Source organism: Anser anser (assembly GCF_964211835.1).
Source record: "Anser anser genome assembly, chromosome: Z".
Taxonomy (NCBI): Eukaryota; Metazoa; Chordata; class Aves; order Anseriformes; family Anatidae; genus Anser; species Anser anser.
In genome coordinates this window covers 86195575-86222503 of record NC_139723.1, presented here as the reverse complement: position 1 = coordinate 86222503, position 26929 = coordinate 86195575, and the positions used below count along the sequence as shown (strand labels likewise).

The window sequence follows — 26929 nt, the reverse complement described above, 5'->3', positions numbered from 1 at the left end:
GGAAAAAAGAAAAAAAAAAATCCATTTCAGGCCTGAAATGACTGCATGCCACATTCTACCCTGTTCTTACCGCAAGCACTCAAAAATGGTCGACGGTGGCACGAAATTGCTCGAGGACGTGTTTGCCTTGGATTAAAACGGACAGAAATGATCAGCAGCACTCCAGGCTCCGGTAGCTCCATTTGCCACATCCACGGACGTTATGCTGGGGTTTTGTTCTCGGGTCCCTTGTTCAAACAGTTGCAAAAATTATTATTTTTTTTTTTTGCACAAATCACCGTATTTGTTGAAATTCACTCCCCGTGCCCCCAAGGTGCCGGGGTTTGCGTTCAGGAGGCTCCCCACCTCCTCTGCGGCGCAGCTCTCACAGCAAGCAAAATAAGGGCACGCCGGCAAGCAGGGAAGGCTCAGGCCTTAAATTTTATTGTCGTAGATGAGAAACAAATCTGGCTTGTGATCGGCCGAGCACGCTCAAGTAACAAATTAACGCCACCCCCCCGTCCTCCCCCCTTCCCGGCACGTGACGCCGACGGTTTGGGACGTTAAATAATGGCTCCTCAGAAGACAATTTTCAAACCTGTTCCTTTCACGGCCGTAATAAATAAGAGTCCCGCGCACTTCTGGTGGAGGCATCCGGCCCGAATGCAACGACCCACGCGGAACATGGCTTCTCGTTTCGGAGGGCTGACGACGGATGCCCACGGGGACAAAATACTGACGTGGTTTGATCCCTGGGGATTTCATGGGCCGGTGCGTCAGCGAGCGTCTGCTGAACCCGCCGGTAGAGAGTTCTGAGCATCGCTGACCTCGTCCTGTAGGTCTAAACTCCGCCGACCTCTGGTTTGGGGCTGACATCTGTGGCTGCGGCGCTGCGCATCTCCCGCGAGGGGCTGGGTGCTCCCGGCGGGGTCGGCACAGGCGGCTGGCGCGGGCAGGGGCCGCTCCTTCATCCCAGAGCTGCCCCCCCACCAGTGAAAGTGCTGAGCTTTAGTTGAGGTATATAAATCGTGTCACGCACTGCAAACTGAGCCCTCTGCCTCTCCCTCGTTTCCTCTTTCAGGGCAGCAGCCTGAAGCTCCGCGGGGCACCTCCGGAGACCGGAGTCCGGTCGCTTTGCCTCCCGCCCCAGGACTTCCAGCCCATCTCACCCGGGCTACCATTTTGCTGGGGCAGCAGCATTTCCAGACAGCGTAAGGAGAGGGTTTCACGATAAGAACAAGCTTTCTGGCTTTCCAAAGCCTAGCACAAGCTCTCCTACAGCTAAACCTGCCCCTAATTCCCCCCCAAGAACAGAAACCAGGGTTAGTTCAGTAAGCGCTGCTGTTAGTCCTTCCCCCAAGTCTCGCACGAGTTTTCTTCACATCTCAGAACATCTAGTAGTTTGCTTGTTAAAAGGGTAGAAATAATTCGTACGGGGACAATAGTTAAATACGGACCTTGGAGTTACTAGGTACAGTAGTTTCTCTTTTACAAACGAAAGTAGAGCCACCGTGCCGGGGAGCACAGTGCCACGACGGCGGCGCAAACGGAGACTGGCTTCTACAACGCTATTTACAGGTTTTCAGCTTTAAAAAACTGCCGAGTTTGGTCAAATATAAGTATAGAACATTTCTTCCATATACAAACTCTTGTTAGCTGATTCATTATTAAGGTGCTCGTAAGTGTGGATGAGGACAGAAGTTACGGTAGATCAGTTTGTGTTCGCGTCTATTTACAAATCGCGCTTGTTTGCCTGCTGACGCCAGCGTGTTCCAGAGAAGCTGAAAGCAAAATGCCTTGGAGAAATGTAAATTTTTTTTATACGTGACCTTGGCCAGTCAGGAAACTAACGCCACGGGAACCAAAGTATGGAGACCTTCCTCCCTCACGGGTAGCACAAAAAGCATCCGACTCACTTGGCTAAGTGACTCTTTAACCCACCTGAGGTTCCTGCTGGTTTTCTTCAGATGTTAGCCAACAAGCACACGTTTCTGTCAGGCAAAGGCATGATGATATTTAGTACACTCGGTGCTCTAGCTGCTTAAAGCGATGCACAAATCCTAAGTATGATTTGCTTCACAGCTGCTTTGTCAGAAGGTAAGTAGTGGAACTCTCATTCCTTTTTTTTGTCTTTTTTTGGCAAAGGTTATATGCCCTTGCTGAGTCTGTACAGGTGGTGGTGGCAGAGGGAGCATCCCGCTCCCATCGCCACCTCTCTGCTCCTGTCCAGCCCTCGCTGCCAGAACGCGCTGGTCGGCTGGGCAGCTGCCTGAGACAGGACTCACAGCACCAGGTTGTTGCGTGAAATACATCGGATGGGGTCTCCGAAAGAGTTCAGAACCACCCGGTACAACGGAAAGGAAAAACGTACGCGTGGAGAAACCAAACGAGGAGAATGTGCTCAGAAAAAAAAAATTATCTTCCAATCGGGAAAAGAAAAAACAAAACAAAACAAAACCCAAGCGGTCAAATTCTTTCACCATCGACATTCTTGAGGAGTTATTTTCTGCCTGCTGGCCAAACTCTGCCTCTAGCTGCACCCTCACAGCCTCTCCGCCGACCGACCGCGGCTACTCCCTGGCATCGCGGCTCTCTCCGCACCGATTGTACTCACGCAGGGGCCTCGGAGGAGCTCAAAGTTTGGCATGTTTGGAACCCGTCAAACCAGGAGAGGATGTGACCGTAAGAAAATGCTGATTTTGTCCCCGTCATTTTAAGATGCTATGGAAAAAGAAAGGAGAAGAAGTTGATTTGACCTCTGTTTGCAAACTTAGCACGTACCATCATCTCTCCGCCGTACATTTAAGTTTCAAACAGGTCCCAGAGATTGCAAGGCAAGCTTGTTAAGGCAGTGGAAGAAACTCGAGATTCCGTTCACACCTCTTGATTCCCTTAAATGCATTTCTAAGGCATCAAAAGGGCCACGTGGTTTGTGCTTGCCTTTTCAGAAAAAGGCATTCAGAACAGCGTAAAAAAGGGATGCTCAACGACAGACAGAAGCCGCTCAGCCCGCGGCGTCGGCCACGCTATCGGAGAGGAACGGGGAGGTACAGCGGGGTTTTCCAGGCTGGGGTACCTCACCATCGCTCCTTCTGGTACACCTCGGTTTGTACAATCTCGCTGGGGTGCTCGGATATGCAGGCCCCGTTGATGTCATTGAGCTTGTTGTCTGGAAGATCCTCGGGTTTTGTGCAAAGTTTCAGCGCCCTGGAGATGAAGACGTCCAAGTTAAACTCGGGGTCTGTTTCGGTGTTCACCTCCTTGGTTTCCTGGCGGAGGTGGTGAGGAGGAGATGGCAGGCTCCGCTCCTGAATCTCCGGAAGAGTACTGGGACACTCGAGACCCACCTGCGTGCTCTTCACCCACTGAGCAATCTCCAGAAAGAGGTTGGATGGTTCTTCTTCCAGAGACAGCTCGGTTTCGGGTGCTATGGTTGCTCTTTTCCAGTGGGATAAATCTAAAATCAGCTTGGGCTCCGAGTAGTGGTGGGGCTTATTGTCTCTCCACAGCAACTTGTCCAAGTAAGAAGGTGACCCCACTTTGTAATCACAGGATTTCCCGCAGTCGGCGTCAAATACGCGGTCCATCGAGGAGTGAGATAGCTCCAAGAACCTCTCCGAGCTGCTCTGTGAATATTTCCGCGGATCGACTTGCGCTTCCTCAGCGATGGATTCCGACCCCGCCCGCGGGTCCCGCTGAACCTCATCCATGTCGTGGTATTTATCGTGCCTCCAGTCCAAATCAGAGGAGAGGCTGACGTGATACCTGGGAAAGACACGCTGCTGTTAGACAGGTCTTATTAACATCAGAGACCTTCTTGTGTGCTAAAAGAGGATGGCTGAGCAATTTATCGGGAGTCTGAGCCTTGCCCTGCCTGCGTGGACAGGACCAGAAGCGGGAATATTCTGAGAACCAAGCTGTCCCTTCGTTCAGCTGCTCATCATCCCTCCATTCTGTTCCTAAAACGCTCGGCTCGCGCTGCAGAACGTCCCCAGCTGGGTGGGAGGACGAAGCCCAGGTCACAGCTTGCTGTGTCACACCGGGAAAGCCAAAAGCAAGGAGGCACGCGGGTGACAAGGTGACCTTGAGCAACTGTTCTGCTGCTCCGGTGCCTCTGGCTGGCAGGCGTCAGGGCGATGTGCGGACACACTGAAGACATGCTGAGGAAAGCTGCCAGGCTTCCTTTTTTTATTTAATTATTTATTTAATCCACCCCAGCTGCTACCCCGATACTTGTTCACGCAGGAAGAGAGACTAACAGGAAGGAATGCGAGGGATTTCTTCAGATTATTTCTTCAGTGCTGGTGAAATATAGTGGGTTAACAAGGCCCGGAGATTTAATTGCTACGCAGAGAGCAGCAGCTCATCCTGCTCAGCTGGAAGGAGCTCTACGGGAAGGTGAACATCGATAATTCTTGGCTACCTGTTTTGCGCTAGCTGCACCGGTACCGGGAAGGGCCTTTTAACTGGGGTATTCATCTAGGACAGGACAAGTCTGCCCTAACCTTCACGTACAGCTTTCAGTAAACCATTTAAAGCACAATACAAATATGTTTTAACAGACCCCATCTACGTGGACTCTAGGGCTTATGCACCTTGAAAAGCGATAAAGAGTTCCAAATCTTGTCCCCGAAAGGTCCGAGAATTACATGATTTTATAGTGGGTATTATAGGGACAGAGGACAGAGGGAAGAACCCCAGTGTCATTTAAACAGATGTAATTCAAATGACGATATACGCTGTTAATAAAAACCGAGAGCAGAAAAATTCTCAGTAACTTGAAGATGCAGATTCAGCATCTCCTCCCTACGGACATCAATGACTCTTGTTGACTTCAGCTAGGTGCCAGCTTGAGTTAGAATTACAATATGGCATAAAAAAAGGCAAAACAAGTACCCTTTGTGGGTCCAGGGCACATATTACCGAACCAAATCAATGCTCAGAGACTCGCCAGTCAAGTTTTGCCTAAAAAATCCCAGTGAATATCCGGTCTCTAGACCGGCCCCAGGCACTGTACCTGTCCCAGTTAGACATCTGGCTCTGGTTGGCTTCCATCAGTAAGATATCATCAATCTCATCCTCAATCCGGAACGGATGCTGAGACACCGGTTCGTCCTCAGGGCAGGAATAGGGGCTCATGTAAGGATGCTGCAGCCCCATCTCGGCCGTTAATCGATCCATGGGGTTAAATGTCAGTATTTTCTCCAGGAAATCGATAGCTGCAAGTCACACAGAGAAACAAACTCACTCATCCCTCAAAAGCACCGCTAGCTTTCTTTCCAGGAACGGCTTCGTGAATTCCCCACACCAAATCCGCTCGAAGTAAGGCAGGAATTAAAGGTCAAGTCCTGTCAGAAGTCTAACACGGGCACATTTGTCCTGCCTGCTTCAGGGTTATGCGACTAAGTCCTTGGCATGACAAACTCTATTAAATTATTTTGCATATTAGTATTTCGGAAATTTTGAGTGTCTAAAATGATTTCGAAAAGACCGTGGAGAGCGAAGTCTCTACTATGATGAAAGCAGAAATTCAGTGCAACAAAAGCGACTAGAATTAAACCTAAATACATAATTTGTTGGGATTTTTTTTTTTGACGGTTCCTTTTATGTAGGCTACGTGAAAAAGATCAAATCCTGCCATTGAAGATGTCTTTCCAATTCGTTGAGGTCTTGGTGCATGGAAGAGTCCCCTAAAGTCCAGTTAAGGTAACTACAAATGAGTTTTTTTTGCACTGTACCTTCAGAAATGTCCCTATGAAGATCGTAATCGGAGGAACTGGAATGTTTCTCTGTGCCAAAGACGCTTTAGGAGCAAAATCACTCAGCACAAAGGAAGGGCCATACCTATTGCCTCGGTGCTTAAGTGTTAACCAATATCCAGTTGTCTCCCACCGAATTATTTCGTCGCTTAGATTAAGCCCGAGGAGGAGGCGCTGCCAAAGCGGCGCGCGCCACGGTACCTTCGCTGTCCACCTCGGGGAGCAGCTTGCGCAGCGGCTTCCTCACTTCCCAGGTGCTGTTGATGAAGCTGGGCATCACCTTGAGCAGCTCCTCTTTGTCCTCCTCATGGATGACGGGGATCGTCTCCAGAATCAGCTGCATCTGCTCCAGCTCGTGACCGCCTGAGTGGGCAGAGAAAGGCAGGGAGCTGAGACGCACGCGCGGCCCGGCTGGCCTCAGCTTACCTGGACAGCTCCAGCGAGCTCCCAAAATCCCGGAGAAAAAGAGGCAGAGAGCTTTTTGGCTGTGATGACTGCACCTACATGAGTTTTTGGCAGACTTATTGACATCTGGGGTTTCAACCCTTTTCCTTGAGGGCGTATTTACCCACATATTCCTAAGCCCCAGCGCAGGGCTGGCTCCCATAAGAGAGGAACGACGCATCCCGGGGAGCGTCGCAGAGCCAACCGCCTAATTAATGAACGCTAATCCTATTCTTCAGCGCACTATTGAATTTGACCGAGAGCTCTGCCGATGATTTCCAGCTTCTTATGTGTACCGAGGAGCTGCCTGGCATAAATACCGAGTCGTGCTACCGACTTTCTGTCTGCTAGAAATGCCCGTTATAAATATTCTGTCGTTAGAGCCAGGACTAGCCATTAAGAGCCAGGGCTAGCCATTCTCTCCCCAAATCAGAGCTTCCCATGGGTCTACGAGGGGTTCCAAACACACCCCATGGGCAACGAAAGGTCCAAACGTCACGGTCGGGGAAAGGGTCTCCATCTATCACGGCTTTGTCACTCCACCAAGGTCCAGTTCAATGCATTTCCAGCTACTGTCACCTCAACTCTGCCAGGATGTGGCAACGAACCTGTCCCCAAGCCAACGTGGACTTTAGCTGGGCTGGTCATTACCACACCCCGTATCGTCATTAAGCAACGAGAGGACTTTCCGTTTTCTCCTTCCTCCACTGGCAACGCTTTCAGATGAGCAGCAGCAAAGCACTGGAGGGAGCTGTAATTTAAGTTGTGCGGCTGACTCACGCACAATTAACAGTTTCTCCAGCATAAAAATCATTACTGGTGCTTTCTGACTTTGTGTGAGCTACCAGCTCCCCTTTTCGAGTGGCTGCTTCATTCCTGAACGAGTGATCCCGCACCCAGCTTGGCACCAGGCTCAGCTCCCTACAGCAGCCTTTTTGGAGCTCTGTCAAATAAAGATTTGCTCATTAACGGGACGTTAATGGGATGAGCCCAGGTGGCAGCAAAGGCACAGCGTTCTAGGGTACATCCTTATCTCCGCAGCCTGGGAACTGCTCACGGCAAATACAATTAACTGTGGATATTTCATATTACTGGTGGGTTTGAGACTAATTCATTTTTGCTTTTTACCACAGATTTCACAACGATTGCCGGCAAGGACGGAAGAATTCACTCTGCCCCGCTCTAAAGCCTTTGAATTGGATAACGAGCAAGGAGAAAGGGAGAAAAAATAAATGAATCAATGGGAACCTACCAGCGAAGAGCATCCTTCCCGTCAGCATCTCCGCCAGGATGCAGCCGGCCGCCCACATGTCGATGGCTTTGGTGTAGTTGTTTGGCGAGAGGAGGAGGCGAGGGGAGCGGTACCACTTGGTTACCAAGCCTTCCGAAAGGTAACCCTGGAAGAGCAGAGACAGGGACACCGGTGAAAGCGACGTGTAGGCATCCCCGTTCAATAATTCGAGGTATTTTTGAGGTTTGGCAATTTCTGAGCGCTTAACCCGACTGGAACTCTGCAGCAGCACGCGAAGGAAGCCGTTGTCAGCTCAGCGCACGTAAGCCCAGTGCCTGCATTTCCAAAACGTCACCTCGAAATGAGGCCTTCTTGAAAGGAGGTGATGTTTTATCTAAGTGAAGGAAGAAAGCTAGGAACACCCCAACAGGCTGGGTGCGAAAACACGACCGCTGGAAGACCGAGGCGCTGAGCGCACAGCGCCCGAACCTAGCCAGCTTGCAGCAAACTGCCAGAAACGGGTGATTTCACCCCAGATCTGTACTGGAGGTGTTGCTTATCGACACGAACAAATGCCAAACGCTGCATCGAGTCCTCAACGGGGCTTTGGGATGGATGCAGGGAATTGCACGGGCATGCCGAAGCAGCCCTGGCCACCTCCTCCCCTTTGCTTATTAGGAAAATTTGTGTACGAACACCCACCGTCACCTTCCAAGTGCGAGCGAAGCTGCAGCTCGACTTAACGCCGAAGCTGCTAAACGGCTGATGTTTCCTAATTAATTGTGGCAGAGCAAATCCTTGTTATCTGTGGCACAAGCGGCTGCGCCCCGCGGACCCCCAGAGCTGTTGGGGACAGCAGATTTTGGACTGTGGTGACGTTTGCTTTGGGATCCCAGGACGGGTTTTAAAGGCGATGCCCTTGGCAGCACCGTACGGCCAACCGCTGACCGCTTGGACCGCAGCCCTCTGGATCCCGACGGCAGCCCAGAGCTTTAATTCAAGCGCCAAGCGCTCGGCGTCTCCGGCTGAAACCGAGGGGAGGCATTTAATCCTGTGCTGCTGGCAGAGAGCACAGTCCCTTAGATTAAATCCCGTTCTCTACCTTGAAGATCGCCTCTTGTAACCTAATCGCATCTTCCCGGTTCCGTAATTTACTCCAGCCTTGCGCGCGCTCACTCTCCAATTAATTACAAACTTCATTTGGAAGACGATTTCGTACTTGCTCCGTGTTTGGCAGGTGGGAGCTGGGAAAGCGACGGGTCTCCGCTGCAGCATCCCTGCAGCCAAAGTGCTCCGGGGGCAAGCAATGCCGTAGGGATAAAGGAACATAAAAGAATAAACGTACCAAGTCAGCTGGGAGGCACGTGCCACTGGACAGTCCGGAAAAATACCCAGGCAAGGATTTGTACCCAGACACCGTGCGCTCCTGCAGCTCAGGAAAACGTTTATAAAAGAGGAGATCCATCCACAACACTGGAAAATGAGGAGAGGCATCACTGAGGCTCCGAACGCATGCTGAGGTCGAACGTCAAACTTAATTTTGTCAGGGTAACGTTGGGATATTTCTACACATCTCTACGTTCAATATACTACTTAAAAATGTGGATTGAAACACACTAGAATAATCAGCGTAAAAAGAAGCGACCACGTTGAATTGCACTTAAATGCCGTGAAACCACTGGAGAGTGTCAAAACGCAACGGGAGCGAGAAAAGGGTTCCTACCAAAAATATAGTCAAAAACTCCACCCCAATCGATACGGTCTAAACTATTTTCAGCGTAAATGCAAGAGCGGTTTGCTACCACGGAGGATAAGGGATTTGTAACGCCTCGGTTCCCCCCCGCCCAGCGCAGATTTTTGTTCGAATTTCCAAACGCGCAAGTTGCCAAGCTTTTAATCAAAAGGGTTTGCTTTAAAAGGGAACATTTTAATTTTTGTCTTCTTAAGATGAGTCGTAATTGAGACTGATTAGCCAAGAATTTACGCCGCCGGCTCGTTTAATGCCGTTACGTTCTTGCTAATGCTGCTGAATCGGAACCGGCACAAAGACCCCAAGGCGTTATCAGATCAGACTGCTGCTTTTCAGCTCCTGCAGTTATTCACAGCAATGGGGACACGGGTATTTGCTGGAAAATCCTAAGAAAATAAACTTCGGGGATGGTGATTCGGGGCAATTAGGCTTTCTGTTCTCCATAGGCTCGTGATACGAACACACCAAACCGAGCCGCCAGGGGAGCGTGGCGTCACCAAGCGATGTGAGGGCTCAGGGGGAGCGTGCGCCGTGCAAAACGCATGGGAGATACACTGCAAACACCCCCTGCGTTGCAACGAGCCAAACCTTTTCTTCCCCAGGCGTCTGTTACGGATTGCAGAAAAATCCAAGGCTTGCTCCCATGCTATTTTTTTGTAATTTTCAAGTATCGTTTTCCTGCTTCCGTTCCTAAGGCTTGTGTAAGAACCGCTCAGGCAACCTAAAAAAGGGATAAACCCGCTGTGGGTAGGATTGGCATCAAGTTCTACCAAATATCACAGCAGGGAAACCGAAAAGCAAAGAAAAATTAATGCAGGAGAGACCAAGGGCTTGCCTCTTCTGGAGAAACACCGAGATTCAGGATCTGGCTCAGAGCCTGCAAGCCATGCAGCCCCTCAGCACCTCTCCTGAGCATCCAAGCGTGCTGCACACCAAAATCCAGCTTTTCTGCACTCAAAAAGCTGCGACAGTGAGTACCCGGTGCCCCCAAACTGGGAACTGGACAGCACCCAGTGCCAGCTCGTAGGTCCTTCCCTCGAGGACGTGATTTCTGCCTCTGACTGCTGGCGGAGCTGGAATGGTTCCCGACTGCAGTGCCAAAGGGGGGGGGCTCAAAATAGAAACAAATAAGGGCTGTCAGAATAATCCTGATGCAACAGCAGGCTGGTTCCTCTTCAGAGCATTTTATTCTTTTAAATTTATCTTTAAAAGGCAGTTAGGAGAGCTCTAGCAGGGGCTGGAAAACGAGCCTGGTTTGCAGGAGCAGCGTTCCTGGCAGAGCACGAAGCGTAATAAAAATGTCACTGTGCCTGGCTCTGAAAATGTGACATGCATTCTCATCCTTTTTGGGTCACAGAACGCGTTTGTCTGACGAACCTGGGCTAGGCTGTGCTTCAGCAGAGGAAAGGGGATCTTCCTGCGGAGATCTCCTCGTGGTGATCCGTCCGCCGGGGGGGCTTCAGCGTTTCGCCGGGTGAGCTGGGAGCTATGGCAGCGCACTCGTCAGCGAGCCCCAAACAAAGGGAGGACTTCTCAGGTTTAAAGACGTTCTGGAAATCACGAGATCTTGCCCCAAAAAGGGTGCTGCACCCTCCCTCCTGTGGGATTTGTGCAAATGGAAGCTGTAAGTAAAGTTGCAAGTAGGCAAGGAGGAGGAGAGGGTCCTGCGCCACCCCAGGCACTGCACCCAAGGCAAGCCCAGGGCCGATTCTCTCCTCTGAAATATCCATCGCTTTTAGAGTCAGTCTAGACATTTATTGGCATTTATCCCAATTTCTAAAGCCTATTTTGCTTTCTCCCCGTTCTCCCGTTCTTCCTGCCCCATCATTCCTGCAGGCGAGGCTGCTCTGGGCTGGAGCTGCTCCGTGCCACTACTCCCAGCGCACCTTCCAGAGCTGGAGAGCTCTCCCCGTCCTACCCAATTATCCTAATTAATCGGCCGTCACGTAAACAAGACACGGTGCCAGGGAAGGACCATTATTTAGGTGGCTCTTTAAGCTGTTTCGAACCCTGCTCACAATCTGCTGGGGTTATTTTTTGCCATTTTAACACTTAGCAGGATGGTTGCCAGGGGTTGGGATTGGAGTCAGAAGAGCTCTAACCTTTCAGACAAGCGGCAGCACCCAACCTGCAATGTGTCTTGTTAGCAGACCTCAGACGTCAGCCCATGCATATTCCAGATACAACGGGTCATACGGAAAAAAAAATAATCCATGCTCTTCAAGTGAGATGACGCTTCCTTGCCAGAAAGGCAAAATATTACGCTGGAGTTGTACACAGCCAGCAGAGGCTTGGATCTACTGGATCTGTCCAGCAGTTACTTACCCAGGGAGCTGGGAGGGGGGTTTAATTTGCTTTTGGGCACCTCTGTGCTAGCACCACCAAAATTCACGGCACAAGGACCTCTGCCCTGGCCAACGCCACCTGGCAGCAGAAGGATGGAGGCTCAGTAGCTTCATGCAGAGATGCCCTGGGCTCGTCCCTCTTGCTTACGCCTTCTGCAAGAGGCCAGCACGCCAAACACAAACAGATCAAGGAGCTCATAAATATGAGCCCCTGCACCATGTAGGGCTCCTCTCACCTGCCCTGCCCGATGAAATCCCCGAGACGCGGGGCGCCGTCTGCCCCACGCACATTCCTCCCCTCCGGGCAGGTAGGAAGGAGCTGAGCAGGCGATCAAGAGCAGGACAATCCCGAATCGCACGCAGGAGCAGAGTTGTTGGCTCATTTGCTAAAAAAAAAGTTGGCTGGTCCCGCTCAATTCCTGCTCTTTGGCACGCGCTGCTCGAATTCAAGTGTACGTTGACGGCGGTTGGCGAGCATCTCCTCGCTGGTTTGTTGCTAGTAAGAGATGGACAGGCCTTGAAATCCGGCCAACGCATGAGAAGCGCTTTAAATAAATGATAAGAAAACCATTTTTTACACGGACTCATCTTGAGTTGACCTCGGGAAAAGAAAAACGTGCCGCTAGGGACCAAAACCACGCACTTGGAGCCGCTCGGAAGGCAGCTCTGTACTGTACCCCAAGTTCTCCAGCCCTGCAAGTGAGAAACCAGGGGCACTCGGCGCAGACGTGAGGATAAACACCAACACAACGCCTGCTAATGAGACACGTGCCCTTTCGTGCGCTTCTCTTGCGGGGATAAACGGCAGCTCACGTTTTATAAAAGAAGCAGCGGAAGGAACGCAAGCAGCAGGACATCAAACCGGAAACTCACCGGAACGGAAAGGAGCGCGGCGATTTCTCAACACCTACCTTATGGCAGTAATGCTGATCCACAATCCTGGCGAGCCCGAAATCACCGATCTTCAACACCAGGTCCTCCGTGCTGATGAAAATATTGGCCGGCTTGAGGTCTCGGTGGAGCACGTTGGCCGAGTGGATGTACTTGAGCCCCCGGAGGAGCTGGTACATGAAGAGCTTGGCGTGCTCCTCGGCGAGCTTCCCCTGCTCCAGCAGGCGAGCCAGGTCCGTCTCCATGTACTCCTGGACGATGTACACCACGTTGAACTTGAAGAAGTCCCCGCGGAGGTTGGTCCCCTTCGGCCCCAGCACCTCGTACACCTTGACGATGTTGTCGTGCTCCAGCCTGCGGATGATCTTGACCTCCCGGAAGGCGTGCTTCATGCTCCGCGCGTCGCTGATGGTGATCTTCTTCACCGCCACTTTGCGGCAGCTCTTGCTGTCGAGGGCCGACAGCACCAGCCCGTTGGCCCCGAAGCCCAAGGGACGGAAGTTAACGAAGCGGCAGCCCAGGTCGTAGCCGTACACGCTGGCGATGCAGTCGCACTTCTCGGCCATCGCGGGCTCCGTCCTCTTTTGGCTTTTTCCTCTCGGTCACTCGGAAAAACGGGAGAGTCGAAGGACTCCCAGGTTACGGACACGTTTTGGAAGAAAGCGCGCCATCATGACTCGCAGATGCTTGGGGGGGGCTCTCGCGGCGAGCCCATGACTTCACGACGACGTGCAAACGCAGCAGGAAAAGATGTGAGCGCGCACACACACACACACAAAACGTTTCGGAGCGGGTGAAAAATCCAGGCGCGGAGGAGACCGCACGGACGTTTCAAACGCCGCGAAGATACCTCTACCAGAACACAGAAGGGTTATTTTTCATGTTAATACGAGAGCAGCAGTGCTACATTTTTCAGCCTCTTTCCTCTTTTCCTTCACCAAAGCCTCGTTGGCCGTGCCGAAGCGTGGGGCTGGTGGAGCAGGCAGGCGCGCTGCCCGACGTCCCCGGTGCTTCAGTCCCGGGGCAGGCGCCCAGCCACGCAGCCGGCGCCGATGTCCCCGCGGCGGGGCAGAGCCCAGCGCAGCCCCATGGCCCCTCCGCTCCCCCGCAGCCTTCCTCCTGCCCGCGGGTCTGGAGAGCGCTTCTCCGCCCAGCGAAGTGCATCCAGGCGCTGGCTGTGCTCCTCGGCGGTCAGCAAAGCGTTGCCGCTCCTCGATCCCTACGTGCGGACCCCATTTTCCCCCGCGGCGGGTACAGATCTTGATGGAAGCAAATGGTTTTCGGCCCGAAACTCACTCTTTATCAGCTGCGCTCGGTGCCGTACGTTTCCACGTTTGCATTTCCAGCACCTTCTCCTCGTGCGTCTTTTGTCGTCCCACCTTTAGGGCCAGCAAGGACGTGAACCGGCGGAGTCGTCCCCTGCGCTGGGCAGCCCGCCTGTCCCGCAGCAGCTCTCAGCCCTGCTCCTGCAAGAAAAGAAGAGATTGATTCGCTCGATAACACCGCCGAACCCGTCCTTCCCGCGCAAACGCCTTCCTCCTGAAGGTCAAGCACGAGCTTGTGACCTTTAGGAAATTCATTAGTGACGCCCTCCACACGTACGCATCCCTCCCGGCATTTTTTCAGACGGTTAATTTTTCCTTTTCGGTTTGAAATGCGCGGAGAACTGCTAGCACTCGGCTCTTCCTTTCCCCTGGTTTCTCTATTTTCGTGCCTGAAAATTTTACAAAGCAGTTCGCAGCCGGCGAAGGTCCGACGGCGGGCTGCTGGCTGCAGCTGCCCGTTCAGCACGAACCTGCTTACCCAACCCACGGGAGAAGCACGTCAGCAGCACGCGGGTGCTACGAGCCCGTCCTGCTAAGCAGCCCGGAGCGGAGCGCCTCGGGTTTCTTCAGCCGGAATGAACGCAAATTTTGGCTTACGAACAATTTCCTGCCTTGGCGAGGGCTGGCTGCGCTGATGGGCAGCCCGGGCAGGACGGCGGGCGTGCAAAACGCTGCTAAAACATTAAAAAAAAGGATTTTGCAGCTGGGATGTCAGCGTCGGAGCTCAGTTTGAAGTTTTGCACAGCCAGCTCTCCCGTGCAGCTGGGCTAATCGCTTCGGAGAATTGCTAGCCCTGCCCCAAAGAGCCTTAAAAACGCTTCCCCTGCAAAAATGCTAATGGTACGGCGTGTTCCCGGAGAGGAGGAGAGGCGTGCTCATTAAGATGGGCGACCCGTGTTGTCCCCAGCTCGGTGTGCCCGGCTCCGTGGGGCCGCCTGGGGACAGTGCCGGGGTCCCTCTGCTCCTGCCATAAACACGGGGCCGGGAAGATCTGCTGGGAAAATAAACGTTGGCTTCGTTTCTCACCGCATCTTTTATAAGGACGCGCTCGGCACCAAGATGCTGCGCCTCCCCGAGCCACCAAGAGCACATTCGCAAGCCTGGCGAAGGGTGGGAGGGGGGGTTCGAAACAAGGGGAAAAGGAGGGATCCCAACCTTCGTGGGTTTTTAGGGATATGGAACCGAAGCAGCGCCCTTATGCCACGTGCTGGCACCTGCTACAGCCTTCAGTCGTGTTATTACCCTGTAAAGGATTTTCTAGATTTTCATTGCCAATTTTTCAGCTCATAAAAGCTTCCAGCCCTCCCCATCTCCTTGCCAGCTTGTGTGAATTTTAACCCCCTTTCCCCTCCGGGGCCATGCCACGGGGCTGCCCCGAATCCCCCAGCCCCAGCCCCTCGTCCTGCCGCACCAAGGGCGGCAGCTCCGCAAAGCGAGGAGCTGGCACCCGGTCCGAGCGCCGGCCCCAGCTAAAAAAAATAAATGAAGGGAGTGGATTTAGTCCCCGCCGTGTTCTTCGTGGCAGATTAAAGCCTCTTTGTTCGAGCCCTTAATCAGCAGAGCCGCTCCATTAACCCACCGGCGGGTTCACGGCCTGCCCGCTCCCCGCGCGGGCTCCCCGAGCACCGGCTCGCGCTGCCCTCCCGCTCCCTCGCCCTCCGGCAGAAATCACCGAGAGTAACGACAGGGAAAATATTGAACGTTGAGCTTCGCTTCCCTTCGCGGCCACCGATCGTTAAACGCGGGCTTGGCGGAGGAAGGGGAGCGCAACCCTCCGGGTGGAGCGGCTGAAGGGGGGGTGGAGAAGAGAGCGGTTAAAACAAAGACACCTGGGGCACGCGGCTCCGAGAGGAGGCAGCGCGGGGATACCCTCTGAAAGCGTCTGCCAGGAGTTACCCGGCGGCTTGGCAAACACCGCTCGGAAGGAAAAAATAATTGCAGCCTCTCTTCAAGCCAGCAATTACCTGCCGCCGGCTCTCGGGTGCAGCTAAATCGGCCCCCGCTGTCACCAAGAGGGCAACGCCGCGCCACGGAGGTGCCTTGGGCGGTAAAATCCGAGGGGGAAAATGTCACCCCTGTGTCGTGACGTCCTCCGGCAGCAACCAAGGAGACGGAGAGGAAAGATTTCTGAGCGCTAAAGGGAGATCTGGTGCACGCGGGGTTGGCCTCTGCGCCCCGTCCCTGCCCCGCCGCTCCGGGAAGTTTGTTGTGCCCGGCGTGGAAGGAAACCAAGTTTTGCCTTGTCAGCTTAATTATTAATAATTAGCGAAGCGCTGGAAGCGCTGAAAGGGAAAATGCACTGCGTAAGACCAGGAGGGAGGAAAGCGCCCTGTTCTGGCTGACGAGCGCGCACAGTAGCTGCACTTTTGTACCGGGAACATCTTATCGGGGGCATGGAAAACACCAAAAAAAAACGTGTCCCGTACCCACAGACACGTGCAGACAGCGGGGGCACGGCAGAAGCAGCTGAAACCGCAGCGGGGGAATAAACATCTGCCCGTATTTCCAACCAAGAAATGGATTTGGGGGGAGGGCTGCAGCTAAAACAAGAGTTTCAGGCGAGCCCCGTCACCAGCAAGCCCGCTTTTCCCCGCCTCGGGATCAGAGCGAGACGAAACCCTGCATAAAACCACGACGAAACAAATGCAGCTGATTTATTTACACCGCCGGAGCCACCCCAACCTTTTGGCTCGGGCGCCTGGCGGAGGATTTGCTGGGGGGGGGGCTGGAAAACTGCAAAACAGAGGGGTGATGGTTTTAGGGTTGGGTTGAGGGCTAACTTTATCCCCATCCACGCTGCCACCTCCCACCTACCTCTCTAGCAGGGGGAATTCGTTAAAGCTCAAGTGCTGTAATGAGAGGGCTGTTATTAACGGAGCACCACGGGTGCTAATTAAAGGAGGATAACAGCCAGCTCTCGCCTGAAAAACCTTGTAACGTAAAGGGCCGCAGCCTGCGGGTTTTTACATCTCGACAGCCATGGGAGCAGGGATTAAACACCGCGCTGCAAAGCAGGACGGGTCCGGCAGGGGCTGGAGAGCCGTGCAGCCCCTGCTGCGCTCGGCTTCTTGGTTTGCCTCTCGGGTACCGCTGCAGGAGCGCAGCGTGAGTCGGTTTTTTCGCTCCCCCTCGTCACCCCGGCATCCCTCCCTCTCTTAAACCAAAGCTTTTCAGCCGTCCTTTCCCCCTTCTTTGTCTCCTGCAGCTCCAGGGCCTGGGTCTCTGCTTGGAGATCTCTCGCGCCTCCCAGGAACGCGAGGTTTCCAGGTGCCCAGGGAGAAGAAAGCACATGGGGGAGACCTCATCTAGGGGATGGGATCTCCCCAGGAAACCAGCAGGCAGCACCAATCCCGTCCCCCGAACCTTGTGATGAACACGGCTGACAACAGGGACTGAAAAATAAGATGCTGGGCTCTCCACCGGAGATATCTTGTCCCCGTGCCCCAGAAGATGTCCCCAGCTCATGCCCAGAGACGCCGGCCAGCACTTGGGCCGGACAAAAACGGCTGCAGAAGCGGAGGACTTTTGTCGTGAGCTCCTCTGTGGTTATCACCAGCAGGGTCCTTCCTTGCCCTGTGCGGGATCAGCCTCTTACGCCAGAGCTGCTTACAGCACCAAGTCAGAGACCGTTGCACTCGAACGGCTGAGTGCTCTCCGCGTTTGTGAGCCTGGGTTTTGTCCTTCCGGCTCTGCTAGAGCCACTGAAGCAGCAGGTACCTAAGGTGACGCGGAGCAAACTGCTTTCCCTTTGGGATCCAGCACGCCCCGACAACCCAAGAGCCGTGTAACCTGCTCAGGAGTCGACCATACCCTTATTTTCAGCCCCGAAATAATATTTTTTAGATGCTTTTACTGCCGGGATGCGAATGGAAACCCGCTGGGCCCTGTGAGAAGCGAGGAGACGAGCAGAGCCGTGACCAGAAGGCACCCAGTAACCCCGCACCTCTCTGCCGCAGGATCCGTCCCCCAAAAGGAGGTGAAATCTCAACGTGCCTGCGGGAAAAGCTAGAGGGAGAAGGCAGAACCAAAGGGAAAAAGCCCAAAGGTGAGCCTGAAGTCCTGGCTCAAACGGCAAGGACACACACGCAGTTTTTACAGGCACTCCGCCTTAACAGAAGAAAGCCCCGCGGCGGCGCCCAGAGCTGCCAAGCCGCCTATGCCACCCGAGCCTCCCGGAGAGGACCTTGCGTTTTTATGGCACTCGTGGCCAGGCCGAATCGCGCTCCTGGAAATCAGACGACGAGGACAGAGCACGGTGCAGAACTTGCTGACGCTCGCGCAGACTTTAAACGGGGCACAAAAGGCACTCGGCTGACACCCGGGCGCTGGTAAATCAGCCGTGGCTGGGGCCTCGAGTGGCTGAACACAGACAAGAGGTGAGGGAAGGCTTTCCCAGCGGGTCCGAGCACACAAAACCGCCCCGGGCGCTGCGCTTTCCAGCCGGGGAATAGCTGGTAATGCCTCGAACAAACACCGGCTTAGCGCGGCCGAGGCACCCTCCCCATCAGCCTGCAGCAAACGTCTGTCCCATGCAGCGCCGTGTGGGAAAAACCCAACTCCATCCCTCCTAAAGCATCGGTCCGGGCAGCTTTCCTGCACCAAATACCCCCAGGAGATGGACAGACGGACAAATGTCATAGCCAGTACCTTTCGCTGCACCTGTAGCCTCCGCCCCGCTCCGTCCTCAGCTCTGCTGGCCGCCGTTTTCGCGTCACGCTGCCTTATAACGGCTGACGCCGCATCGATTTCAGGGCAGCGGGATTATTTCCGTTACCTAAAGAAAACAATTACCGGAGCCGATGACTCAGAAGTCTCGAGAAGCCATAAATCGGAGCAGAAACACGATACCTAAGCGGGCCAGGTCACTTTGCCCTTTCGGTTGGCATCTGTGGGCTCCTAAGGGAGAGAGGAGAGAAACCGCGCTCCGCGGGCACCCACGCTCCGTCCACGAGCCCTTCGCTCGCCGCGATGCCACAGGTCGGGACTTTGCCTGCGTTATCACCGGCGGGGCCAAACCAAGATAAGCAAAAGCGGGAAGGGTATAAAAAAATAAAGAAAACAACAAGGTAGGAATAGCCCCAGGGGTTTTTCATTACAGCCCAGGAGCCCGCAGCAGGAATTTGCCCCGGAGGAGGCAGGCACGCACGTGCAGCGGGTAGGAAAACTACCCGGGGCAGAGCACCGTGCCCCAGAAACCACCCCGCTGATCCCCGTTCCTCTCCTGTACGCGCGCACCAGCGGTTTGGGGACCCTCGCCTGCAGCTGTACCCTGCAATCTCAACATTTCGGGAGACCGCGGTATGTTTTCGTGGGGTGCTGGCAGCTGGCGGAGCTGAAAGCCAGCGGCAGCGGAAGAAATGTACCGGCACCGTCAAAAACAGCGCTGGAGATCTAGAGAATTATAAGAAGAAAAAAATAAAATAATGTTGTAAGTCCTGGTCCTAAAATAGCCCGGGGGAAAACAGAACACACTCCCAGCGACTTCTCGCCATCCACATAACACACGGGGAACAAAAGGCTTGGCCGGGCCGCTGCTAAAGCTTGCTCTGGGTATAATCACCTACTGCTATAATGAGATTAGGTGGATTAGCTTTATTTTAAGGGAACGTCAATGAACCGGGCAGAATCTAAGCAGGAATAAGTCCAGAAAGCCATCAAACCAGATGGTTATTTTTAGAAAGCGTTCCTCCCCCGAAATAACCTGGGTGGAGAGAGATGGCAGGCAGCGAGAGGTGCGCTAACACAAGCAGCAGCCGAATGAATGGATGCTGGAGACAAAAAAGCTGGCCGGATTCGGCCCTGGTTTCTCTCGGCCGTGTTGCAGAAGGAAGCGATTCAGCTGCAGCCTGAGCACGCATTCCTTCAGCGCCGTGGTTTCGTCCCCTTTTTTTTTTTGTCCCTGGAGCTCATTCCCGCAGAACACCCGGCGACTCCGAGTGCGCCAGGCACCGCGCTGCCAAAACTCCTTTGCTCTTTTTTTCCAGAACGGATTCAGGTTTTCGCCTCGGGGGGCTGACACCCGGACATTTTGCTCAGCACATGAAACCCACTTAGGGCTTTTAAGAACCCGCGCAGCATGGCCCCTACCCCGATAAAAGGGCCAGAAAGAACTCGTTAAAAAGCCCCTCTAATTGCATCGCCAACGGTTTGCACAAACTCCAGCTAACGCTCGAGGCCAAAATGAATTAAGCCTCAAATAGCAAGCTCTCCGCCGTTCCTCCCGCTTTCACCCTTAATTTTTAACAGGGCTGCGGCGAAGAAGGGAAACGAGATCTGCAATGCTGCTGGAGAAAGTCACCGGCAATAACTTCCTCCGCCTCCGTCCTGTTTCATCGCGAACTCGTTACCACACGCGTTAGGAGAAAGGGGTGCAGGAGAGAGCAGGAGCCCCTTGGCTCAGCTCCGCCGGGTTTGCTCCGCCGCTGGGTCCTGCCGCTTGCACCCTAAGGTGGTTTTTAGGGTGATGGTCTTCGTGCCCAAAGGGGTTTTGGACAGGATGAGAGCCAAATGCTCTACATGGGGCAGCGAGAAAGTGATCAGGGGAAACGCCCGTTGTGCAAAAGGCCTCGTGCCAAGAAAACCTGGCTACCTCGTGTTTTCTAGGGCTCACGTCTCAAAACTTGCCCCCCTGCCCCCTTCGGTATCCATTACTAGAAAATATTATTGTATTTCTAGAGCCCTTTTCACTTGCAGACCTGGGATCTGCCGAAAGGCACGGCGTTTGCAGGTGCTCAAAGACGTTGCGAGCGTGATAATCAACGTTTCCTTCAAACTTCTTCCTTTTCTTTTTTTTTTTTTCCCTCCAAATTGCACTCTGCCCATTTGAAGAGCAGACAGCAATTTAGCTTTCAAGCTCAGAGATTTTTCTCCCCCCCCTCCGTGTTTCTAACACAAGGGACTGGGGCATTTCTAATGACTTACGAAGACAAAGACCGCAGAAACCTTTCTTGAATGCAGAATCGCCTTTGTGCTGTACAGACACAGAGGATAATAAGCAGCTTCGAGTGCTGTGATCAAACTCCTTTCTACGAGCCTGACTGGGACCCTGAACAATCTTGCTTGTGCATCACCACCAGCATCAGCACGCTGAGGAAATCACTCCCTGGGGCACCTGGGCTTGGTGAACCCGCTGGGATTTAGCGGAACCCGCAGGAGATGCTGCGGCGTGATGCTAACGTGGGGCAAAACCCCGTGCTGAAGAGGCGGGAACAAGAGAAACATGCAGGTGAAACTCCAGCTTGGCATTAAAACTTATCTCGCTGAAGTCCGGAAAAGGCTAAATGCTCATTTCGGGTACTGGGAAGACGCTTTCCGAAGTTGATATAACCTGAAAAAAAAAAAAGAGGAGGAAGAGGAAAAAAAAAAAAAAGCAAACCCAGAATTCCCAGCCAGCAGAAATATAATTCTTGGAGAAATTATCTGAAACCCTCTCCGGGTCACATTCAGCGCTTGTAAAAGCCACCCCGCCCAGTCCCAGCATTTCAACCTGCACTACTGACAGCTGCTCCGTAGCCTCAAGGAACGCAAAGAAACTACTTTTTTTCCTTTTCCCCTTTCTCCTTGATCTCATTTTAATTGGAACCAGCCCCAGCTGAATCGGAGCCCGAGAAGCCCCAGCACCTCCCCGCCGTCCTTGAAGTCATCTGAAGCCGGGACCGGTTTCTGCGTTTGCATTCCCAGCCCTGCCTCCTCTCAGCAGGCCGGGCTTTAATTTCCCTTTGCCCACTTTCTGGCGGTTCCAATCTTCCCGAATTACGCAGGGTGGGGTGGAAGGAGGTAATGGACCAGGTAAAAGCCGCGCTGCGGCACGACAGCCAGGCTGGTTTGGTGGCGTGCCAAGGATCCTGCGCCCCCCTGCTCCTTCGGGGACAGCGTGGAGCAAGTCACCAGGCCATTCCTCCTCCACGGTGACGTTTCACCTTGCTGCCCAGCAAGATCCGGCCTGATTCTTCGTCTTTTTTCCCCCGTAACCATCCTGCCCAGCGAATGGCACTCGGGGCTGGGGACACGCAGGTGCAGGGGGAGGTGGGGGGGGGGTGCTCCGCAGCCAGAGCTCCGAAACCCGAGCTGGGATCAGGCTTTTTTCTCTCGGTTTACGTAGCTAATTGCTACGGGCCTATCAGTTACCAGGTAATTAACCCAGCTGTAAAAATCAGGTGCAACCCGGAACGCGTTTGTGCAAACAGAGCGGGAGCAGCGGGGACAGATGGACCCTTGGTGGTTAGCGGCGTGGGGGTGGTTTGCTCTCGGCTGAATCCCGAGTGGGCCCGACACGAAGCTGAGCCACTCCGCCAGGACTGCGGGGACTTGGAAAGGCTCCCGTCCCTTGGCATGAGAGTAGGGCTGTCCTCCTACCCGTCCCAGCAAAAGCTCCGTGCTCCAGAGCGGCTGCGCGCCCAGAAAGATGCCCAAATATCCCTGCCAGTGACCCACGGACGGCACCTGGGCACTCTCCTGTCGCTGCTCTCCAGCTTTTTGCTCGTCTTTCCTTTTTTCCAGTCTCCTGCTCCTTCCCTCCCCGCCAGGACGCCCCCGAGGACGAGCGCGGCGTCCAGCCCTCGGGCGCTGCGGCCGCGTGGGCTGGCCGGCTTCCTACGGAGATGTGTGATATAGAAATAGCACGATTTAGAAAGCGAGCTGCTCGTCGCAGGCACAACCACGCCGGCTGCTTTTAAAGGCAGGCAGGCTTAGCAACGCTGCCCAGCGCTGCGGGAACGATGAGCCGATTCCCAGACAGCCTCCGGGCTGGGGAAGTTGAAGGTGAGGTGGCACAAAGAAGTGACCCGGTGCTTAAATGCTCCGAAGTCATTCAAACCACACGAAGTAGGCGATTTTCTTCTGCAGCGGTGGCAAAGACGCTCAGGGACCGTTTGCTGGGTGGTCCCAGGCCGTAAGCACTGAGTTTCGTTCTCGTCTGCTTACTCAGCTACGCTCGTCCGATTTCGCCGCTATTCCTCACATACCTAAACCCGGAGAGGCAAACCAAACCACCGCAACGCAAACAACTAATGAATAATCGATAGCAAAGCCCGTGAAGGCACCGATAAATCTCTGGGACGCAAAGCCACCGGCACGGCCACGGCGGGCTGTTTTACGGCGCCTCTGGAGTATAATTGCCCGCAGCAGCAGCCCTACGTGACGGGGAGGAAGCCACCGAGCTGCCGTTTCTAATGAAAGTCGCCTTCTGTTAGAGCTTCTTCCAATTTCTGGGCTAATCACGGGAGCCACGGGCTCAAACTAACGAGAGCAGCATCTACATGTGCAAGTTTTATAAAGCTGAAGGCAGTTGTCAGCATCCTGGGGAGATCAGGACTTGCCTGAAGCGTCTACCGAAGACCCCAGAAGTCATAAAGACGGAAAAGCAGCAAGAGTTACAGCAGGCAGAAACCATTCTGGCAAAAATGAGATGGGGGAAACGCGCAGAAACCCGACCTTTCTAAAAGCCACGGGAAGGAGGAAAAAAGAAATGGCACTGAAAAGAAACCCACAGGGTTGATGACTGATGAGTACCTCTAAAAGAATCCATTCCCTCTGAATGGCCAACAGAATTAATTAGGAAGGCAGGCACTTTTTAAGCACGCCAGGAATAGGGTATTAGCTAGCTGTTAGATGCCATCAGTAAAACTGGAAGTGATGGCATAAAAAAAAAAAATATTAAAATGCTCGGCAGCGTGTTCAACAGCTATTGCTGCTCTGCGTTTGGGAGGAGGCGGCGCGCCGCCCGTACGGGGACGGGTAGCACAGCTACCGAAGAGGGCGGTGGAAACTCAAAATTAACCTTGTGCGCTGTGCTGTCCCGAAGCAGGAGCTGTCCCAATAGCCTCCCGTACCTCCCGTCCTAAAACGACCGAGCTTCCCGAGCTGCCAAGCGTCTGCTAAAATAAAGCCGTTGAAAATCAGCAGGTGAGGAGCAGGGGAACGTTGCGAGGTCACCGTGCTCGCAGGAAGGACGAAAGGTGACGGCCGGGAGCAGCAGACAACCTCAGGGTCAGTTCCAGCTAGAACAGCGGCTTCAGGTAAATACAAGAGCTGGAGATTAAAATCCAGCATGATTCAAACCGGCCAGCAGTTTCCCAGAACCGGGTCTATTTAAAAGGCTTATTTTTCCTTTGACAGGCAACAGGGCCGCAGGACACGGGCAGCTGCCTTGATACAGCGGTTTTTTTCCCCCAAAGCACACAACATTGGGATCGTAAACCTCGCATCGGGTGTCATTAAGCACACAAATATTAGGTGCGGTGCCACAGCCCCCGTCCTGGTTGTTAGCAGGGAGGGAAGGCAGCGCCCGAGCGTGGTCCTCGGGGACCTTTGTCACTGCTCGGTATCACCTGGGGCTCTTTCTGGGGATTATGTTAAATGTAAACTTGCGACAGAAAACAGAAACTAAAGGATGGTTTGTTGAGAGTCAGAGCCAGATCCAAACCACCTGGTGGAGGTCACAGTCCGACAGACCACTTCTTCATGGGGCAAAGCAATGCACGAGATCCTCAGAAGGATCGCTGCTCGAGTCAGAAAAGGATTTGGGACGGGCGTGGGGCATCTCTTCTCATACACCACCGCAGCAGAGGTGGAGCAGGAGGGGGTCCTTCAGGGTGCGACAGGAAAAATGCCCATTAGGAGGAGGAAAGAGACTCCCCGCGCGGCCACAAAAACCTCCCGAGGTGGAGCAGGAGCCTCTCAGCGCGAGGTCAGAGCGGCCAAAGCAATTCGGCCTCCCGAGAAGTAGGTCGAGAGGCGATCCGATCGGCGCACGCGGGGAACGGGGAAGGACTGCTCACCTCTCCGACAAGGGCACGGCAACATCCCACGGCTGGGAGCCGAAAGTTCGACCTTGAAATGAGATAGCATCTCCCCGGAGTGAGAGCAATTAGGCGTCGGGTGCAGGGTAGCAGGGGAAGGAGGGGGTCACCGTTGCTCAGAGCCACCGGAACCGAATTAACAGGCGGGTTTTAACCCAGCCTTCTGGTGTCTGCAGGAGGACGAGCCGCAAACGTTTCCCTGCGGCTGCAGTTCTGCAACGCCTCCCACCTGGGGGACGCGAAGTTCGGGAAGCGTGATGGATGCCTCGAATAAAAGCCCAAGCAGGGTCACGTTAAAAAAAAGGAAAGATCGGGGCAAAAAGCCTAGAAACCAAGGTTTGGCAAGCGGTGTGCAAAATTCAGCTCACTTCAGTTCAGACACCTAAAACACGAATATCAGAGTCCGAACCGGCACCCCTGAGCAGCATCCACCTGCCCTAAGATGGGGACCACCTGGGGGTGAAATTAATCCCGTCCTGGAGGTACCTGGTCCTTCCACACGGTGGAGAACAACTCGGACCAGACACGTTCGGATGCTTAACCGCGGACAAATGAATCACGTCCACCAACACACCTCTGACTGGAAGCGAACTGCCTCACGCCGCCTGGAAAACCCCGGGGCTCATTTTGGATTGTAACACCAATTCCGGCCGTTTTGCATCGCCCAGTCTCCCAGGAGGCAGAAAAAGGGCCGTACACTACTCCAGCACCCGGGTGCGGTTCTTCCTTTCTACGTTTTACGTTTAAAGAGGAGGCAGCTAGAGGATACCCGCGTGAAGCAGCCAACCTTGAACCTGGAGAGCTCACGGGTGGCCAGGACGCTGCTGGTTCAGGGTCCTCCTTTCCAAGCAGGGGTCACCCGGGTGGGATTTCAGCCCCCACCGCGGTCAGGGCTGAGCCCTCGCGGCCCAGAGCTGCCGCCACCTACCTGGGCAGGGTCGGAGGCTCCTGGTGGCGGTTCCTCCAAGCCCAGGAGCGACCACGCGTGGATCACCGCATCCCTTTACCCTTTCCTCTTCTGCGCGGAGGGCGAGGTGAGGATGCAGGTGGCGACCCCGCTCCCGGCTCCTGCGATGTCCTCCACGGGGCTCTCGTCACCTCCGACCTGGCGGACGCCCAAAGCCTCCCGAAAGAAAGCGGAAAGCTCGCTGGTGACCCAAACCTTGCTCGTGTCCTCCGTCCCCGGGGGGGGGGGCCTCGCCTCGGGGCAGCAGCGGGCAGGGGGGTGCCCCAAGCGAGGCCGAGGGGCCAGAGATGGATGGCACCGGGAGGCTCCGGCCGCGGGGAGGAGGAGGAGGAGGAGGATGAAGGAGGAGGAGGATGAAGGAGGAGGAGGAGGAGGAGGAGGAGAAGGAGGATGAAGGAGGAGGAGGATGAAGGATGAAGGAGGAGGAGGATGAAGGATGAAGGAGGATGAAGGAGGAGGAGGAGGCTGCGCTCGGGGCTCCCACCGGAGCCTCCCCCTGCCCGCCTCGGCGGCTCCACGGCGCCACGGCCCCCGCAGCCAGCGGGCAGGGGCAGCACCGGCGCCCCCCCCCCCGTCTCCCCCGGCAGCCCCGGGCTCGCTGCTCCCTTACCGGCACGGCACGGCTCGGCTCGGCTCGGCACCGGCACCGGCCGCCCGCCCCCGCCGCTGACGTCACCCCCGGCCTCAGCCGCCGCGCGGGGGCCACCTGCCGGGGAGGGGCCTCACGGGCAGCCGGGGCCACCCCCCGGTGCCGGCCGGCAGTGTCAGCACGCAGCGACACCCCCCCAGTGACACCCCCTGTGATACCCCCAGTGACACCCCCCGGTGCCACCCGTCAGTGTCACCACGCAGCGACACCCCCCCAGGGACACCCCCCGCCACAGGGGCGCTGCCAGGGACGGGGCAGCCACGGTTCCTCAGAGCAGCCGCCCTCAGAATTCCCTCCCAGTGTCTCCGTCTGCCCTCTCCCAGTTTAAAGTCCTTGCCCTGTCGCTGCCCCCCCTGACAAAATGTCCCTCCCCAGCTTTCCTGCAGCCCCCGTGAGGTACGGCATGGCCGCCTCCGCTCGGCCGAAAATCGCCAAATGGCCGAGGTGGGAAGGGGCCTCTGGAGATCCCCCAGTCCAACCCCATGCTGATCACCCACAGCATGTTACACGGGATGGCGCCCAGGCACATTTTGAGTATCTCCAGAGAAGGAGACCCCACAACCTCCCTGGGCAGCCTGTCCCAACGCTCTGTCACCTCGCCGTAAAGAAATGCCCCCTCATACTGAGCCAGAACCTCGTGGGCTTCAGTTTCTGCCCGTTGCCTCTTGTCCTGTCGCTGGGTACGACTGAAAAGAGACTGGCTCCATCCCCTCGACACACTCCCCTCGGATATTTACACACATTAATGAGGCCTCCCCTCAATCTTCTCTTTTCCAGGCTAAACAGGCCC

General features: G+C 54.7%; 1 protein-coding gene across 5 annotated transcripts; it reads right to left on the bottom strand.

The window, feature by feature from the left end:
* Positions 1 to 401: 401 nt before the first annotated feature.
* Positions 402 to 26137, bottom strand: LOC310890282 (mitogen-activated protein kinase 4-like). 5 transcript variants are annotated; one of them, XM_083819105.1, is made up of 8 exons: positions 25452 to 25579; positions 18372 to 18498; positions 12420 to 13865; positions 7435 to 7579; positions 5940 to 6101; positions 4997 to 5198; positions 3061 to 3744; positions 402 to 2700 (listed from the first exon to the last, which is right to left on the bottom strand). In XM_083819105.1, exons 3-8 carry the CDS (start codon positions 12963 to 12965, stop codon positions 2688 to 2690), a joined length of 1752 nt encoding a protein of 583 aa, XP_083675231.1. In that variant the 5' UTR covers positions 12966 to 13865; positions 18372 to 18498; positions 25452 to 25579; the 3' UTR covers positions 402 to 2687. The 5 variants fall into 5 exon arrangements, with proteins under 5 accessions (XP_083675231.1, XP_083675233.1, XP_083675230.1 ...); XM_083819107.1 differs by lacking the exons at positions 18372 to 18498; positions 25452 to 25579 and adding an exon at positions 26101 to 26137; XM_083819104.1 differs by lacking the exon at positions 18372 to 18498 and having other exon boundaries at positions 25452 to 25836.
* Positions 26138 to 26929: the final 792 nt, after the last annotated feature.

Bases quoted from the DNA above. Each gene is read 5' to 3' on its own strand.
- LOC310890282 (XM_083819107.1), bottom strand. From the start codon at position 12,965: ATGGCCGAGAAGTGCGACTGCATCGCCAGCGTGTACGGCTACGACCTG. The intron at 6,102-7,434 runs GTAGGTTCCCAT...CTGCCCACTCAG, and splicing joins GGGAAGGATGCTCTTCGCTG to GCGGTCACGAGCTGGAGCAG. The intron at 5,199-5,939 runs GTACCGTGGCGC...TGTGACTTGCAG, and splicing joins CCCCGAGGTGGACAGCGAAG to CTATCGATTTCCTGGAGAAA.